Source organism: Chiloscyllium punctatum, chromosome 8 (assembly GCF_047496795.1).
Source record: "Chiloscyllium punctatum isolate Juve2018m chromosome 8, sChiPun1.3, whole genome shotgun sequence".
In the NCBI taxonomy this organism is placed as follows: Eukaryota; Metazoa; Chordata; class Chondrichthyes; order Orectolobiformes; family Hemiscylliidae; genus Chiloscyllium; species Chiloscyllium punctatum.
Genome location: NC_092746.1, coordinates 115317682 through 115336723, shown reverse-complemented (window position 1 = coordinate 115336723; position 19042 = coordinate 115317682). Strand labels below are relative to the sequence as shown.

Below are 19042 nucleotides of genomic sequence, written 5' to 3'. Positions count from 1 at the left end.
GCATTGCTGTGGGTATGGAGTCACATGTAGGCCAGACCAGGTTGGATGGCAGTTTCCTTCCCTAAAGGAAGGGCAGCATCAAACCAGACGGGTATTTCCTGACAATTGGCAATGGATTTGTGGTCATATTCATGTGGTCCAGTTATTTACTGAATTCAAATTCCACCATCTGCTGTGGCAGGATTTGAACCTGGGTGTCTAGAACATTATCTGGGTCTCCAGATTAACAGTCCAGCGATAAGACCGCGAGGCTATCACCTCCCCCTCTGATTCTTAATCCTTTAGTATTGGTAAAGGAAACTGTGTGCTTTATTAACCATGCTTTCAAGTTGTCCAGCCACCTTCAATGATTTTGTGCAAATGTACCCAAGTCCCTCTGTCCCTGCACCCCCTTTAGAATTGCACTACAGCTCTCTACATTCTTCCTATTAGAATGTTCACTTCACTTCCGTGTTAAATCTTATCTGTCACAGGTCTGCCCATTCCACCAACCTGTGTACGTCCTTTTGAAGTTTACATTCTGCTTCACCCAGATTATGTTCCTTCTCAGTTTTGTATCATCTAGAGCTTTTGAAAATATGCCCTGAACACCAGCTGTAGATTATTAGTAAATAACAGGAATATTTTGGGTCATTATCACTGACCCCTGGGGAAACTCCGTTACAACTTTTCCTCCAGCATGAAAAGCATCCATTCGCCACCATTTTCTGTTTCCTGTCATTCAGCCAGTTTCATAGCCATGTTGCTAACATTCCTTTTATTCTGTATTGCTCAACAATCTATTGTGTGGCACTTTTTCAAATATCTTTCAGAATTTTTGCAATTCGCTAGCTCAAATGTCAGAGGAAGATTATGGCCAAGGTCTCTACAATTTCTATGTCCACTTCCCCTTGTAATTTTGGATATTTCTGATCCTGGTGCCTTGTCACACTAAATACAAATCATTAGAGAGAAGAAGGTTGAGAGGTTACTTAATTGATACATATAAGATAATCAGAGGGTTAGATAGGGTGGACAGTGAGAGCCTTTTTCCTCGGATGGCAATGGCTAGCATGAGGGGACGAGCCTTTAAATTGAGGGATGATAGATATAGGACAGATGTCAGAGGTAGTTTCCTTACTCAGAAAGTAGTAGGGGTGTGGAACACACTGCCTGCAACAATAGTAGTCTTGCCAACGTTAAGAGTATTTAAATGGTCATTGGCTAGGTATATCGATGAGAATGGAATAGTGTAGGTTAGATGGGCTTCAGATTGGTTTCACGGGTCGGTGCAACATCGAGGGCCGAAGAGCCTGTACTGCGCTGTAATGTTGTATGTTTGTGTTCTACAAAGAACCTATTCATTACTTCCTCCTCACCAGGTTTGAAACTTTCTTGTGTCCAATTTACCTCATGATTACATGATCTTCTTTGGTAAATCCAGCCACTTCATTTAATGCCTTAGCCAAGCCACCTTTTTCTGTCCCTCTCCATTTTTACCTGCCCTTATACTATTTCTATGTCTATAAGAGTGAAATAGTTGCACAGAGGCTGGTATCCTATCTCCAAATCACACTTTACTTGCATGTGCACAGCTTACTGCCAATCCCCAGATTGAGGAGACTGTCTGAATCTTCTGTTTTTTTTCCCACCACCAGGAAGAAAGGAAACACCCAAGTGGCCAGTGACAAGCAGTGCCCTTCTTAGAGGGCAATGCTGTGTGATCAAACGTGAAGGGGAGGGCAGGGATTAAATCAAAATAGAGAGGGCGAAATAATGCACACCACACCCTGCAGTGCCCATCTCTCTCTCTCTGAAAATCTTGAGGATGTTGGTGGACACCACGTGCTCTTTCTCCAGGGACACCCAGGCTCCGATAAATTTCCTGTTTGTTTGTTTGTTCAGTTATTTATTTATTTCTGCGGTAGTGCTTATATTTTCCCCAGCATCCATGTGTGTGTGCAGGTGTGAGACACAGTGAAAGACAAGAGGTGTACACATCTTTATCCAGTTTCCACCACCAGGAAGAAAGGAAACACTCAAGTGGCCAGTGACGAGCAGTGCCCTTCTCAAAGGGCAATGCTGCGTGATCAGACAGTGAAGGGGAGAGCAGGATTAAATCAAAATGTAGTTGGAGGGGGAAATAAAGCACTCCATTCCCACCTCTCCCTGAACAGCTCAAGGGTATTGGCAGACACCACGTGCTCCTTCTCCAGAGACACCTGGCTCGAACGTAAATCTCCAGTTTATATCTGTCAGCCTAGGTGCCCTGATTGACTCAAATTAATAATTCCGATCAAGGAATCACATAGTCACTGGGCCCTCATTCCAATCACTACCGCTTTAGCAGGTAGAATTAAGGAAAACTCTAAGGCATTCTACACATACATGAGGAACAAGAGGATGGCCAGATCGAGGGTAGGGCCAATCCAGGATAGTGGAGGGAGCTTGTGCCTGAAGTTCGAGGAGGTAGGGGAAGTTCTTAATGAATGCTTTGTTTCAGTATTCACTACTGAGAGGGATCTTGTCATTTGTGAGGACAATGTGAAACTGGCTGATATGCTCATACAGGTTGATGTTAAGATGGAGGGTGTACTGAAAATTTTGAAAAACATAAGGATCGATAAATCCCCTGAGCCAGCCATGATATACCCAAGGTTACAATGGGAAGGGAGGGAAGTGATCCTGTAGTGTTAGGTGAAGGGGTAGGTGTAGGGGAATGGGTCTGGGTGGGTTGCTCTTCGGAGGGTCGGTGTGGACTTGTTGGGTTGAAGGACCTGTTTCCATACTGTAAGTAATCTAATCTAACAAAAAAAATCTGGTGTCTTTGATGATGATCTTTGCATCCTCACTGTCCACTGGAGTAGTACCAGATGATAGGAGGGTGTCAAATGTTATTCCCTTGTTCAAGAAAGGGAATAGGGATAATTCTGGGAATTGCAGACCAGTCAGTCTTATGTCTATGGTGGGCAAAGTATTGGAGAGGATTCTGAAAGACAGGATTTATTATTAATTGGAAAACCATAGTTTGATTAGAGATAATCAGCTTGGCTTTGTGAGGGATTGGTCATGCCTCACAAGCCTTATTGAATTCTTTGAGGATGTGACAAAACACATTGAAGGTACAGCTATGGATATGGTGCACATGGATTTTAGCAAGGTGTTTGATAAGGTTCCCCATGTTAGGCTCATTCAGAAAGTAAGGAGGCATGGGATACAGGCAGTCTGAATACAGAATTGGCTGGCCAATGGAAGACGGAGGATGATAGTAGATGGAAAGTATTCGGCCTGGAGCTCGGTGACCAGTGGTATTCCGCAGAGATCTGTTCTGGGATCTCTGCTCTTTGTGACTTTTGTAAATGACTTGGATGAGGAAGTGGAAGGGTGGGTTAGTAAGTTTGCCAATGACATGAAGGTTGGATGGATAGTGTGGATGGCCGTTGTAGGTTGCAACAGGACTTTGACAGGATACAGAACTGGGCTGATAAGTGGCAGATGGAAGTTGAACCTGTAAAAGTGTGAAGTGATTCATTTTGGAAGGCTGAATTTGAACGCAGAATACAGGGTTAAAGGCAGGATTCTTGACAGTGTGGAGGAACAGAGGGATCTTGGGGTCCATATCCATAGATCCCTCAAAATTACCACTCAAGTTGAATGGGTTGTTAAGAAGGCATATGTAGGGGACCCAGCAAGATGGCAGTGATTCTGTAGAACTGCTGTGGACAGCTCTACCTAAGAGCCAAGGCATACTGGTGTTTTTTGCCATCCTTGGCCAACTATGTGGTGGAATTATTAGTTTAAAACCTTACAGAACACATATTTGTTAATATTTGGGAGTGGGAAGGATGCCAAAGGGAAAAGGAGCAAGCAAACAGCAGCAGGGAGGACACTCCCCTACAGCACCTACCACACCAGAGACTGCAGCAGTAGCAGCCTCTCCTGAACCCTCTGGGAACCTGACAGACTCACAGGAATTGGCTGCGGCGATGGTGAGACTTGCCTTGAAAGTTGCGGCTGTGATTGAGGAAATCCGTGGGGAGATTCGTGCCCAGGTCCAACCTATTGCATCAATGCTGCAGAAGCACGAGCAGGAGATCCAGGGCCTCGTGGAGAGGCTGGAGGCGGTGGAGGGTCGAACTAAGGCCACGGAAGCTGCGATAGAGTCCTCATCCAGTCGGATCCAGGTGCTGGAGTGAGAGGTGCAGGCCTTGCGAAACCATATCGATGACCTCGAAAGTCGAGGTTGGAGGATAAATCTCTGAATTGTTAGGCTCCCTGAAGGTGAGCAGCCAGTCAGCTTCTTTGAAAGCTGGCTGCTGAAGTCTTTGGGCCTTCACATCGAGTCCAGCAGGCTTTAGACTGAAAAGGCGTATCTGGTTACAGTGCAATAGTCAGGCCCAGTGCAGCGCCCCTGCTCGCTCCTAGCACACTTCCATTCATATAAGAACAAGCAAAAAGTCATAGAAGCTTCCAGATCTCTGGGAAAAGATCCGCAGGCACTGCTGTACAAAGGGTTCAAAAATCATGTTTTTCGAGGATTTCTATGCAGCTGTAATTTGAAAGAGGAAGTCCTTTGATGAAGTTAAAAAGAGGCTGAGGAACCTGGGCGTCAAGTACTCCATGAGATATCCTGCAGTGCTTCAGTTTGGCCACGAGGACTCAATTTATACATTTGACTGGGCGGATAAGGCTAAAAACTTTGTGGACACTTTAAAATAGATGGATTGGCCTGAAGAATATGGTTAATGTTTGTTTTCTTTTCTATCTTTTCCCATGTTTTCCCTTTTTTTAAAATTCCTTTCTTTCTCCCTAATAATTTCCTTTTTGGAAAGGGGGGAAAGGCTTTGGAATAAGTTGTTCCTTTTTTTTTAATAAAGCTGGATTTTCTGATGGGAAATTTTGTGGATGTTTTTTGTTGTCCCTACCCCTTTTATTTGTTTGTTCTGTTTCTCTTTTAGTTACAAGTCAGGGTGACATGAAGGTGGAGTGTTCAACCTGACTTTGTCTTTTTTTCTGTTGATTTAAGGATAATCTCCTTGTTTTTTTTCTGGCCTAAGGCTGGGGCACAGTCTGGGTTTGAAGGAGCTGTGAAGGAGGGGATGGGTAGCGTGAGTGCCCCCTACCGGCAGGGGCAAGAGTCTTCCAATCAAGGTTCTGTAGTTGGTTTTCTTTGTAGTTTTTTGTTAGTAATAGTTGTTTATAGTTATGGTAGAATAGTTTTTGCATATATAGTTTTTCGATTCTGAGTCTTTATTTTATTTACTTATGCTCAGCACTTTGTAAGCAGGGTTCTCCCTCCAAGGGGTTCAAGGGTGTCTGAAAGGGGATATGGCTAAGTGTCTTATTAAATGGTGCACCTGGAACATTAAGGGAAGTCATTTGCCTGTTAAAAGGAAAAAAAAGTGCTTTCTATCCTTAAGAGGGAAAGGGTTGATATCGCATTTTTGCAGGAAACCCATTTTGATGATGGTGAACACCTAAATTACAACTGGAGGATTATGACTGGGTATTCTTTACATCCTTTACTACTAAAAGTAGGGGAATGGCAATACTTATCCAGAAAAATCTTCCGTTCACATTATTAGAGCAGGTGAAAGATGAGCAGGAACGGTTTATGATACTTAAAGCCCTGATACATGGGGAGGAATATGGCATTTTAAATGTTTACTGTCCTCCAGTGCATCCCCTCAAATATTTGATTAGAGCGTTCTCTAAGTTGAGTGCTTTTGGAACACGGCACATTATTGTGGGGGGGTGGGGGGGGAGGATTTTAATTGTCTTTTGGATCTGACAGTGGGCAGGATGCCTTGTGGGCCCCCAACTATTTCTTCACAGGCTAAGCAGGTGGTTCACTTATGTGAGGAGTTGGGGCTGGTGGATATTTGGAGATATCTTCACCCTACCAGCAAGGACTTCACCTTTTTTTTCAAACCCACATAAATGTCACACGAGGATTGACCTCTTTCTGGCTTCCTCAGCCCTTCTGGATTCGATTATGAGTTGTAAAATTGGGAATATAGTTACCTCTGATCATGCGGCAGTATATTTGGAGGTTAAGGCCAAGAGTGAAGGGCTAGGTTTGTGCACTGGCATTTGGACCCTTTTCTCCTTAAGGATTCCAAATTTGTGGAATACGTTTTGAAGGAGTTTCAGGAATTCTTGACTATCACCTCCGGCACAGCTATGCTGTGGGAAACTGCGAAGGCCTTTGCTAGGGGATTAGCTATTTCCTATTCGGCAAGCCATTTGGAGGAACAGCAGCGTCTATTTGAGACGTGGTTGAAAGCCGTGGAGGCAGCACATTTTGCGCGGCCTTTGGTGACTAAACTACAGCAGATCACGGCCCTCTGGGCTGCCTTGAATTTAATACTGACACAAAACACAAAGAAAGAACTTGCTTTTGCTAGACAAAGGCTGTTCAAATATGGGGATAGGCCAGGGAAGTCTTTAGTATACCTGACTGGGAAAAAGTGTACTCCCCAATCCATTTCTGCAATCAGAGACAGTGCCAGGGTCCTTACCAGCGATGCTAAAAAGATTAATGAGGCTTTTCAGAGCTTTTACTCTGAATTTTATTGGTCTGAAGGTTGCGAAGACAGGAGGGCTAAAATGGAGACCTTTTTTTTTAAGAACCTGGACCTCCCAGGGGTAACCTTGGAACAGGCCTCTCTCCTTAATGGCCCCCTTGACAGTTCAGGAAATACAGGAGGCAGCTAGGCAACTTCAGAGTGGGAAAGCACCTGGCCCTGATGGTCTTCCGGGTGAGTTTTATAAGGAGCTTATAGGGATTTTGTGAGGGCCGATGTTGGAGATGTACAATCACTCCTATATGCATGAATGCCTACCACCATCTTTGAGAGAAGCTAATATTTCCTTAATTCTTAAGAAGGATTGTGCCTCATACAGGTCCATCTCTCTATTTAGATTCCCCCCTCATGCACCAGATAAAACAGTCCAAGTCTATCTGGTGCCTCTTTATAGGTCAATTTCTCCATCCCAGGCAACATCCTGGTGAACTTTCTCTGTACCCTCTCTAGTGCTTCCTTCTTGTAGTGAGGTGATCAGAACTGCACACAATACTCCAGTTGTAGTCTGATCAAAGCTCTGCACAACTCCAACATTACCTCCTTGCTCTTATACTCTATGCCATGACTGTTGACAGCAAGTGTCCTATATGCTTTCTTAACTATCCTATTCACATTATCTGCTGACTTCAGGATCTGTGAATAATTACCCCAAGATCCCTCTGCTCCTCTCAGCTCCTCGGTGTCCTGCCATTCATTAAATACTCACTCATCTTGTTTCTTCTTTGAAAGTGCATCACCTTGCAATTATCAGGATTAAACACCATCTGCCACTGGCCTCCCCATCTGACCAAGATTAGAGTGGTGCTGGAAAAGCACAGCAGGTCAGGTAGCATCTGAGGAGCCATCTGACCAACCCATCTATATCTTCCTGTAACTTACAACCATCTTCTTTGATATTCACCACTTTACCAATCTTGGTGTCATCTGCAAATTTGTTTAACATGCCCCCCACATTTTCATCTATATCATTCATGTATGTAACAAACAATAAGAGTACTGATCACAGTACTGATCTTTGTGGTACACCACTGGACACCGGCCTCCAGTCACTCAAATAGCCTCAACCACTACATTTTGGGTCAAATTACTCAGCCAGTTTCTCATCCATCTCCCCAAGTTTCCCTGAATTCCATTGCTTAAACCTTCTCAATCTGTCTCCCATATGGAACCTTGTCAAAAGTTTTGCTAATATCCACATAAACTATACCGACTCAACTTACCTCGTTCACACTCTTGATCACATTTTCAAAAAATTCTAACAAATTTGTTAGGAATGACCTCCGTCTGACAAAGGCATGTTGACCATTCCTAATTAACCCAGGCCTTTTCAAATGGGGTGTTAATTCGCTCCTTCAGAATTTTCTCCAGTAGTTTCCCTACCAGTGATGTGAGACTTCATCTCTACACTCTATTTTAAGAAGTAGAACCACATTTGCTGTCCTCCAGTTCTCCAGCACTTCCCTTGTGGCCAGAGAAGAACTCAAAGTTTGTGTCAGAGCTCCTGCAATTTCCTGCTTCACCTCCTATTGTCAGCCTGGGATGCAATTTATCCAGACCAGGGGATTTCTGTTTTTAAAGTGAGAGGTGAAATATTTAGGAGAGACCTGAGGGGCAAGTTTTTCACACAAAGGGTGGTTCATATGTGGAATGAACTCCCAGAGGAAGTGGTATTTGCAGGTACAGTTATACCATTGAAAAAACATTTGGACAGGTACATGAATAAGAAGGTTTTAGAGGCATATGGGCCAAATACAGACAAATGAGACTAGTTTAGTTTGGGAAATTTGGCCAGCCTGTACTGGGTTGGATTGAAGGGTCTGATTCTGTGCTGTATGATTCTATGAGGGCCAATATTCCATTAGCCTTCCTGATTACCTGCTGCACCTGTACGTTAGAATTCGTGCACAAACACCCCCAAGTCCCTTTATGTTGCAATTTTCTACAGCTTTTCTTCATTTAAATAATCTGTTCTTTTGTTCTCCTTTCCAAAATGAACAACTTCACATTTTCCCCACTTTTTTACACTTCTTTGACTACTTCTTTTCCATCTAATTTTGTGCTGTCTGCAAATTTGGTTAAGGTACATTCACTTCCTCCCTCCAAGTCATTCAATGTATATATTGTAAATAGTTGCGGTTACAGTAGTGATCTCTGTGGAACTCCATTGGTTACAGTTTGCCAATTTGGAAAAGAATATCTTATGCCCATTTGCTGTTTCCTGCCTATTAGCCAGTTTTCTTTGCATGTCAATATATTGTGTCTAACACCACGAGCTCTTATTTTATGATTTAACCTTTTGTGAAGTACCTTTGTGGGTGGCACGGTGGCACAGTGGTTAGCACTGCTGCCTCACAGTGCCTGAGACCTGGGTTCAATTCCCACCTCAGGCGGGTTCTCCCTGTGTCTGCGTGGGTTTCCTCCGGGTGCTCCGGTTTCCTCCCATAGTCAAAAGATGTGCAAGTCAGGTGAATTGGCCATGCTAAATTGCCCATAGTGTTAGGTAAGGGGCAAATGTAGGGGTATGGGTGGGTTGCGCTTCGGCGGGTCGGTGTGGACTTGTTGGGCCGAAGGGCCTGTTTCCACACTGTAATGTAATCTAATATTATCTAATCTAACCTTGTCAAATGGGGCTGGTTCAAGTAAATGCTGGATAAACACATGACAGAGAAAGGAATAGAAACAGAAACTGCAAAAGCTCAGCATGTCTGGCAGCATCTGTGGAGAAAAATCAGAGTTAACGTTACAGGTACAGTGACCCTTCCTCAGAACTGATATGCTGATAGAAGTAGACTCAATTAGAGCAACACCAGAACTAGATGGACTGAATGGCCTGTTTCTGAGCTGTAGATTCTGTGATGTACTCTTTCACTGGGAATTATATCAAAGTGTATAACATTTTGTTCATTATTGTATCTTATGCTTGTAAGTTGTAATTTATTTTCCACTTTAATTTCAGGCAGCGGTAGCTTACTACTGTCAAGAAAAATACTTCCACCATGCATTGACCGCTGCGAATGAAGGATTGATGACGTGCTGCAATGAGCCTGTGCTGATTTTCTTCAAAGCTTTCACGAATTTAATGGAAGGTTAAAAAATATATACCTTTCTAAGAAGGCACAGCGGGCGTTGGGACATTGTGACCTTTCACGCTTGGGTGTAAAGTATTTCACAGACAGAACATGGAGAGGAAAGTTGGGCTAGGAAGATCCAGCAACGATTTCAATATCTGCTCGATTGTCCCATCCATAGATTTAGACATGTGGAGAATTTGGTGTTTCTCCAGCATGTCAGTGTGTCATTCCATGTTCAGTTTTCCTCCACACGTTTCACCTGAACAATGGTTTATGACCAAATGAGTTGTGACCTGTTACACCAGTCAAAAGTACGTCATTGGCTATAAAATCCTGGAGTTGTAAAAGCTCCCATATTAATGCAATCTTTCTCTTTCTCTTCGCACACCCACCCTCCCCGTTGGCAGTGCAAATGGATAAGTGCTTCCTTCTCCAGCAACCAAGCATCAAAACAGGAAATGAAGTAGATCTCCTCAAACTTTGATATTGTCATTTCCCTCCAGCCGTAAAGGAGACTCCAAGAACACGTTATATTATATGCTTAGGAATGAAGTCAAATATGCAACATAGAGTCATAGAGGTGTACAGCATGGAAACAGATCCTTCAGTCCAATCTGTCCACACTGACAAGATATCCCAACCAATCTACTCCCACCTGCCGGCACCTGGCCCATATCCCTTCCTATTCATATACCCATTCAAATGCCTCTTAAATGTTGCAATTGTAACAGCCCCCACCACATCCTCTGGTAGCTCATTCCATACACAGACCACCCTCTGCGTGAAAAAGTTGCCCCAAAGGTCTCTTTTATATCTTTCCCCTCTCACCCTAAACCTATGCCCTCTAGTTCTGGACTCCCCGACCCCAGGAAAAGACTTCGCCTATTTATCCTATCCATGCCCCTCATAATTTTGTAAACCTCTATAAGGTCAGCCCTCAGCCTCCGACGCTCCAGTGAAAACAGCCCCAGCCTGTTCAGCCTCTCCCTGTAGCTCAGATCCTCCAACCCTGGCAACATCCTTGTAAATCTTTTCTGAACCCTTTCAAGTTTCACAACATCTTTCCGATAGGAAGGAGACCAGAATTGCATGTGATATTCCAACAGTGGCCTAACCAATGTCCTGTATAGCCATAATATGACCTCCCAACTCCTGTACTCAATAGTCTGACCAATAAAGGAAAGCATACCAAACGCCTTCTTCACTATCCTACCTACCTGCGACTCCACTTTCAAGGAGCTATGAACATGCACTCCAAGGTCTCTTTGTTCAGCAACACTCCCTAGGATCTTACCATTAAGTGTATAAGCCCTGCTAAGATTTGCTTTCCCAAAATGCAGCACCTCGCATTTATCTGAATTAAACTCCATCTGCCACTTTTCAGCCCATTGGCCCATCTGGTCCAGATCCTGTTGTAATCTGAGATAACCCTCTTTGCTGTCCACTACACCTCCAATTTTGGTGTCATCTGCAAACTTACTAACTGTACCTCTTATGCTCGCATCCAAATCATTTATGTAAATGACAAAAAGTAGAGGACCCAGCACCGATCCTTGTGGCACTCCACTGGTCACAGGCCTCCAGTCTGAAAAACAACCCTCCACCACTACCCTCTGTCTTCTACCTTTGAGCCAGTTCTGTATCCATGAGCCAGTTCTGTACCCATATCACTAAATAAAAGGCCTGCATTTATATAGAGCCCTTCACAGCCTCAGTACATCCTGACATTTTACAACAAATTAAGTATATTAGAAGTGTACCTAACACAATGCAGGAAGTGTCTTTCCTCCTGGGGCCTTCCACATTTTTTCATTGAGCTTCATCAATGGAGAATTCTCATGAAGTGCGGATTTTAGATGAATTTAGAAAGCTGTGGAGGTCAGGTCAAGAAAGAGATGATACATTCTTTAGATATTAAAGGCATCAAAGGTTATGGAGAGAACGTATGGAGTGTTAAGAAAGAGGATCATGTTGAATGGTAGAGCAGACTTGGGGCAGAATGGCCTCCTACTCCTAGTTTCTGAATTTTGTTCTGTGTTTCATGCCTCCGAATTGCAATATCTCTCCCCAGCACCTTCCAATCTATTTGCAAGGTGCACTTATTTTGACTTAATTTTTCTGCATTTGGGCTTGAACTGTGCATTTTCCCAGCCCACTCAATAAAGAATTTAAGGCCATGGACTTAAGAGTGCCTTTCACGACCTCAGTCCAACCCGAAATATTGCACAGAAATTGATATTCTCTTGACATTATCACTGCTGTAGTGTAGCAACAGCAATTCTGGCATTTCAGGGATTATGGATTGGTGACTCATCCTGGATAGTAGAAATAAATTGAACTTGAAAGACTGAAGGGCAAGAAGGCAATTTTATCTTCAGGTTGGATAAGAAATGAGGAAGTTTGATTAATATAAGGCACCAAATGAAATAACTTGGCTTGAATTCATGAACAAACAAAGGAATCGATTAACTATAAGTTTATGCAAGTCCCATGGACAAATCCTTGGGTGCTGTAAGGACGATGACGATACCTATGTCAAATTTTACTAGAGGGGGAGATCTCATCACATGTACCTTTAAGCTTTTCCCTGCACTCCATCAGTTTGGAAATATCTTTTACCAGAACTTGTTGGAAATGTAAGACGATGATGGCATACTGAGGGCAACTAGACATCTTGGGCCTTAATGAACAATGCTACTAGCAACTGACCTTAGTTTCTTTCTGAATTCTTAATTTTATTGATGGATGACAGTGCATGAGGGTAAGTTAAGTTCTGGTGCAGCAAGTGAAATAAAGAGAGGGAAAGAAAAGGTAACTTAAGAAAGAAACAGAAAAGATGCAAAAAGAGAAAATTGGAAAGGTTTCTTTAAAAAAAACTTACATGATGAATTCTCAAACAACACTTTACTGTGTGCAAAGAATGTGTTTGAATGGTTTAAATCAGAGCCAAATGTTTGTATGGCAGTACATTAGCAATTATCATGTCAGCTAAAGTTACATATGCTGTTATGAATTATATCATTATTTTGGCACAGAAAGAAGCCAGTTGGCCCATTGTGTCCTCACCATCAATGAAGTTTTGACCACACTAAGTGCATTATCCTTTTGGTCTGTATGCCCTGGAGGCTGTGGCAAAGCAAGTGAATATCTAAATACTGCTGAATATCCGTATACTGCTTAAGTATTACAAGAGTTTCTGACTCAACCACCCCTTCAGTCTCACTTTGCACAACTTCTCCTTTAACTCCCCTTTAACCATTTATTCAGATCAAAGATGTGGCCATGGTTACCCACATAGGCTTCACCCATGTTTCTCTTGTTGTGGGCTATATGAAACTTTCCTTGTCCCAGTCCTACTCAAGCCTCCTCCCTCAACTCTTTCTCCAGTATGTCAATGATATCATCAGTGCTGCTTCCCTCTCTCACCCAGAATTGGAAAAGTTTGGTCAAGTTTGCTTCCAATTTCCACCACACTCTCACCTTCACCTGGTCTATCTCTGGCCCATCCCTTCCCTTCCCTTCCTTGATATGTCTGTTTCCATTTCCGGGGATAGGCTGGATTTAACTATTGGCCCACCGATTTTCATTGTAATCGAGATTGTACATATGTTCAGTCCACAAAAATGATCTTGACCTTACATATTGGCTGATACTTTAACACACCATCATGGTCCCGAGCCAATTCATCTGTCTTGGGTTTGCTACAGTGCTATTCCAGTGAAGCACCATTATTCATTGATCACCTACTTTAGAGAGAGAGTTATAATCACTTTCATGAAAATGTTCTTCCATTGATACCTTTTCCATCTGCCCACATTTGATCCCTAAAACCAAATTCCTTCTCTTTCTGTACTTGCTTTATAGTAACAAAAAAATCTGTTGAATTCATCACTCTCTCTCTACCTATTATATTGATTTGATCCAAGTTATTCTTGAATTAGTTGAAATTCCCTATTTCCACCTTACAGATCTTTGCACCTGTCAGGAAGTTGTCCTGGCATTTGTTCTCTGCTGCCCATACAGAGGTTCATAATTTAGTCCAACAGTGAGATTTTACCTTCTTTGTTCTACATATTAACTAATATTGAAATCCTTTTTAATTCCCACTCTCTGTTTCAGTTGATAGCCTTTTAAACCAGGAATGTGGAACTACCATTCCTGTACTTCTTAAAACCAAGTTTCATTACTTGTGATTGTATCATAGTTCCAAATATCTGGTTCTGCCCTCAGCTAACCTTTCTGGTTCCCTGGTATTGATTGACGTCCAATCCTAATTTCTGTCGTAATTTCAAGAGGCAAAGCAAGTGCAATTCCAGAAAGCTCTTAAAAATCTTGGAGAAGTTAATGCCAAGATACCTTTCGTTCAAGGGGCCAACAAGTTCTGGAGATTCATAATGCATGGCCTATCTCTTAATTCCCTGAACTGACTAATCATTCAGCACACATGGATTGTGTCATTAACAGATTGTTATTTTGCATCAAGATCCTACCCATTAAATGCTAAGGCAGCGCTTTCCAAACGATTTCACACTGTGACTACATTTTGAGGTTTGAAAACAGTAGCGACGCCTCAGTAAGGAGGAGTGGAGAAGAAGACCCAATTGTATTCACCCATGGGATGTGGGCACCGCTGGCACAGCATGTACTATCTGTCTCTAGTTGCCATTGTGAAGGTAGTGGTGAGTTGCCTTCTTGAACTGATGCAGTCCTACTATAGCAAGGCAATAGTGATCACAACATTTCAGATTACAACCCCACTTAGGTTCCGGACTCCTGACTTTGGAAGGCTCTGTATGATATTAAGAAAGATATTAATTAATGATCAAAATCATAATCAAACATCTTCCCATTAGTTCAAAGATAAAACACAAAATTATAATGTGCTTGTAAATATCATACAATGTCATATTTTGATTTTGTCACATGTATTTTACAGTAAGAATACAATAAAATACAGTGAAAAGCTTTCATTTGTCGCCATGAAATGGCGCCATTTTTTAAAATTTAAGAATGAAGAAAAGGAAGGATACAGCTGAAAGAGTCCAGCAGACCTGAGCCAGCTCATCACTCAATGATGCCTGTTCCCTCCCTCCGTCACTGCCTCACCACTGTCTACAACGTACTCAACCAGCATTGAAATCACTGACCTTAAGGCACCATCCTTGGTGTTGGCCTGATATCTCTTCACTACCATCTCACAGCTGCCTGTGGTGGACCAACCAAAATCAGAGCCACTGGGCCCACTGCATCAATGTTGCCGTGATGCCCTTTTGTCACTGCCATCTGACAGTAAACCTACTCAGGAAACTTGGCTGTAAATGTCTTACTAACTATTAGGATTCCATCCATAATAGGTCATTGGATCTCAAATAATAATTTATTAATGAGACATCTGGAAGCATGAGGTGTTATCGACCAATATACTTTCATTCTATTGTTTCGGTACAAGTATTCCTTGGTTATTTGTTAAAAGCCTGTATACAATTGAGGGACAGATCAACATAACGGGGACTGTAGTAAGGAAGAATGTAAGAAAGGTGAGCTATTGACCTTTTAAGTAGATCTGGCTCAGGTGTGTTAAGTGCCACTGCTAAACTAAAGCTGACACTTGTGAGTTTTCATTAGCCAATATAGCTTTCATGTGGATCAATGCTCAAAACCAAATGCAGTTCTTCACCTCGACCAAGATCTATACAAGGCTATGCCTGACTGAAGCTTTATATGAATCCCCTTTGTGTGAATCCCAGCTCCAACCCCTTACTGGCTGAGCTCAGGCAACATTGTAATAGGTTGTCCCCAGGGCGAAGGGTGAGAGCAACTCACTCCCAGTTCTGATCATGATTCCCTCCACCATGGGAATGTACATAAAGGGAATGGATATCAAAGAATAATAAGATTGATTCAGCTGTGATGGGCCCTACATCCAAGCAACCTGCAAGCTCTCAATGTCAAAGCTAAAACATCAATAATTTGGACAAAATACCAAAAGGCACCTGATACTTATGGAGCTTTATCAAGCAAGAAGGGATTAGCTTTAGAGAAAGGAAGGAAGTGTGTTTTTAGTTGCACATAATGGCAAGCTAGATATGTACATCACAACTCACAGAATTGTTACAATGCAAGAGGAGGTCATTTGGCCCATCATGTCTGTACCAATTCTGTTACGTGATGCTAATCTCCTGCCTTTTCCCCACATCCCTGTGCATCATTGCTATTAAAATAACCATCCAATGTCCCTCTTGAATGCTTCAATTAAACCTGCCTCCACCACATTTCCAAGCATTGCATTCCAGACCCCAAGGACTTGGTAAGTGATAACATTTTTTTAAATATAACCCTGACTTCATTTGCACATCATGTAACTGGATGTCAAAGGAGGCAAAACATGTAGAGTGATAGTTGTTTTAATCATGCTATGTCACATCTCTGTGGTAGGTAGAACGTGAAGCCAGATCCTCTGGCCCAGAGTTTGGGACATTATTATTGCACTGCAGGCTTCTTAAAGGATGCTGCTCGCTCAATGTGAGATTCAAATGCACTACCCAGAGATAAGTGGCCTCACCCCATACTGACTAGCTTAAAATTGTTTTGAAATAACTTCCCCAGGCAGTTTATGGCTCACTCTGAGGCAGATGAGAGCTAAGCCAAGAGGTAAGGACACTACCTCCTGTGCCACAACACCTCTAAGTGTAGTCTGATATACTAAAGTGAAAACACATGGGAGAAATTTCCTGTCGTTAGTAATATTTCTGTACTAGTAATGCAGAGGCCCAGGCCTATGCTCTGCGAACATGGGTCGAAAATCTCATTTTAGCAGCTGGTGGAACTTTTAAAAAAATCTAGAATCAAAAGTGAGTCTCAGAAATGGTGACCATTAAACTAACACCAGTTGTCATAGAAGGCTCATCATATTAACTGACTCCCTCAAGGGAAGGAAACCTGCCATCATTACGTGGTCTGTTCTCCTCATGACTCCAAACCCACAGCAATGTGGTTGACTCCAAAATGGCCCAGTAAGTCACTCTGCAGACAACTAGAGCTGGGAAACAAATGCTGGCTTGCAAGTGACACCCACATCCCATTAAAGAATATTGGGACAACACTAGTACTGACCAGTTTGGTTGATGGAACTGTTCCTGTAATATTCCAGCTTCCTTAAGATAAAGACCAACTCCTTTGTTGGCTTTTTTGATTATATTCTGAATGAGTGCATTAGTATTTTCAGTGATTTATGTAGCAGGAAATCAAACTCTGTTTGCTCTTTCACTGGTCATTGTAACGTCTTCGAGAAATACTCCACATAAAATTAATTATTATAAGGTGCAATAGCTGTTCTTCTGTATAAATGTGACTAATCTAATGAAGAAGCTGTTGTTGATTTGCAAGCCCATTTCAGAGTTAGTCACGTTGTTGTGGGTGTGGTGAGAATGACAAATTTCCCTCCCTAGCACATACTAATGAACAGAGGGGGAGACAATGGCCTAGTGGTATTATTGCTGGATTGTTAATCTAGAGACCCAGGTCATGTTCTGGGTACATGGGTTCAAATCCTATCATGGCAGTTGGTAGAATTTGAGTTTAATAAAGAATCTGGAATTAGAAGTCTAATGATAACCATGAATCGATTGTCAGGAAAAAAAGAACATCTGCTTCACTGAAGTCCTTTAGGGAAGGAACTGCATCTTTATGTGGTCTGACCTAAATGGGACTCCAGACCCACAGCAATATAGTTGACTCTTAACTGGGCAATAATTGCTTGCCTGGCCAATGGCACCCTCACAATAAAAAACAAAAAGATGGTGACAGCTTTCAATTCCAGATTTATTAATTCAACTTATATTCCACCAGCCACAATGGTGTGATTTGGGCCCACACCTCCAAAAGATTTGCCTGAACTTTGGGATTTTGAGTGACATTACCACTACTCCACCATCGCCCTATACTGAGAGCATGGTGAGAGGTATGTGTGCTTCAGCTGGCTGAATATACTTTTCTCATCCCCTATTCTAAAACTTGTGCCATTACATTTACAGGCCAAACCCAAGAAACCATCAGACTCCTTGAGACAATTAGGGGCAACCAAAAAATATCACTGTGTTCAATCATTGCCCTCATTTATGCACACAGAAGGAGCTCAATAATTGGTAGGTCCTGTTTTTACTCATCCTGTCAGGAATTGTTAACAACATTCACAAGAAATGTCAACATGCGTCAAAGAGCTGAAATTTTCATTGCATTCACTGCTTAGATGGTTTTCTGATCAAACATTAATGGAATGACAGAATTGTTACTGTGCAGAAGGATGTCATTCAGCCCATCGTGCCTGCGGTTCTATTCCCTGGAGCCAATCTCCTGCCTTTATCCCCACATCCCTCCACACCATTTCTATCTAAATAACTTCCCTCTTGAATGCCTCAATTGAGCCTACCTCCACCACATTTCCAAGCAGTACATTCCTGACCCTGACTATTCGCTGAGTGAGAAAGTTTTTTTTCCTCACATCACTTTTGCTTTGTTTGCAAGTCACCCAAATCTATGTACCCTTGTACTTGTTCTTTTTCCAAGTGGGAACAGCTTCTCCTTAGCTACTGTATCAGCCCTCTCATGATTTTGAAAACCTCTATCAAAACTCCTCTCATGCTTCTTCTCTCCAAGGAGAATACTCCCAATCTCTTCAATCTATCCTCATAAGTGAAGTTTCTGATTTGTGGAGCCCGTCCTTCAATTGTTTCCACATTCACACCTTTCCTATATTGCACCTAGAACTGTCCACAATAATGTTTACTTTAATGGCTTTCTGGCTAACATTTCACTCTAACTCTACTTCCCTTTTGTAACATTAGTAGTGTCAATTTATGGATCTTCTGTAAGACTGTATGTCTCTGTGCACGACAGACTATTACTGTGGTACATTGTATACCTCTGTTTCATAAGAACAGAGGCATTATACTGCAGTGTATGTTATTCACAGCTAAAGTGCAATCATATGTTTCTGTACAAATCCATTTGAGTTCTCAAAATCTTACTTCTGTAATTCTATTCACCAGCTCGTTAGAGATTTGAGCTACAGGGTGAGGTTGGATAGGCTGTTTTTTTTTCCCCTTGGAATGTCAGAGGCTGAAGGGTCATTTTTTGAGGTTATAAAATCATGAGGGGCATTGATGAGGTGAGTAGCCAAGGTCGTTCTCCCAGGGTAGGGGAGTCCAGAACTAGAGGGCATTGGGCTAAGGTGCAAAGGGAAAGATATAAAAGTGACCTAAGGAGCAACGTTTTCACACACAGGGTGGTGTGCGTATGAAATGAGCTGCCAGAGGAAGTGGTGGAGGCTGGTACAATTACAACATTTAAGAGGCATATGGATGGGTATATGAATAGGAAGGTTTTTGAGGGATGAGGGCCAAATTC

General features: G+C 42.4%; 1 protein-coding gene across 1 annotated transcript in view; it reads left to right on the top strand.

Moving 5' to 3' along the window:
• Positions 1 to 19042, top strand: part of LOC140480288 (tetratricopeptide repeat protein 21B-like) — a 127076-nt gene that overhangs the window by 2816 nt on the left and 105218 nt on the right. Inside the window, exons 3-4 of the mRNA XM_072574992.1 lie at positions 9523 to 9652; positions 17671 to 17781. Coding sequence (XP_072431093.1) covers positions 9523 to 9652; positions 17671 to 17781 — 241 coding nt within the window. The remainder of the gene's footprint in view (positions 1 to 9522; positions 9653 to 17670; positions 17782 to 19042) is intronic.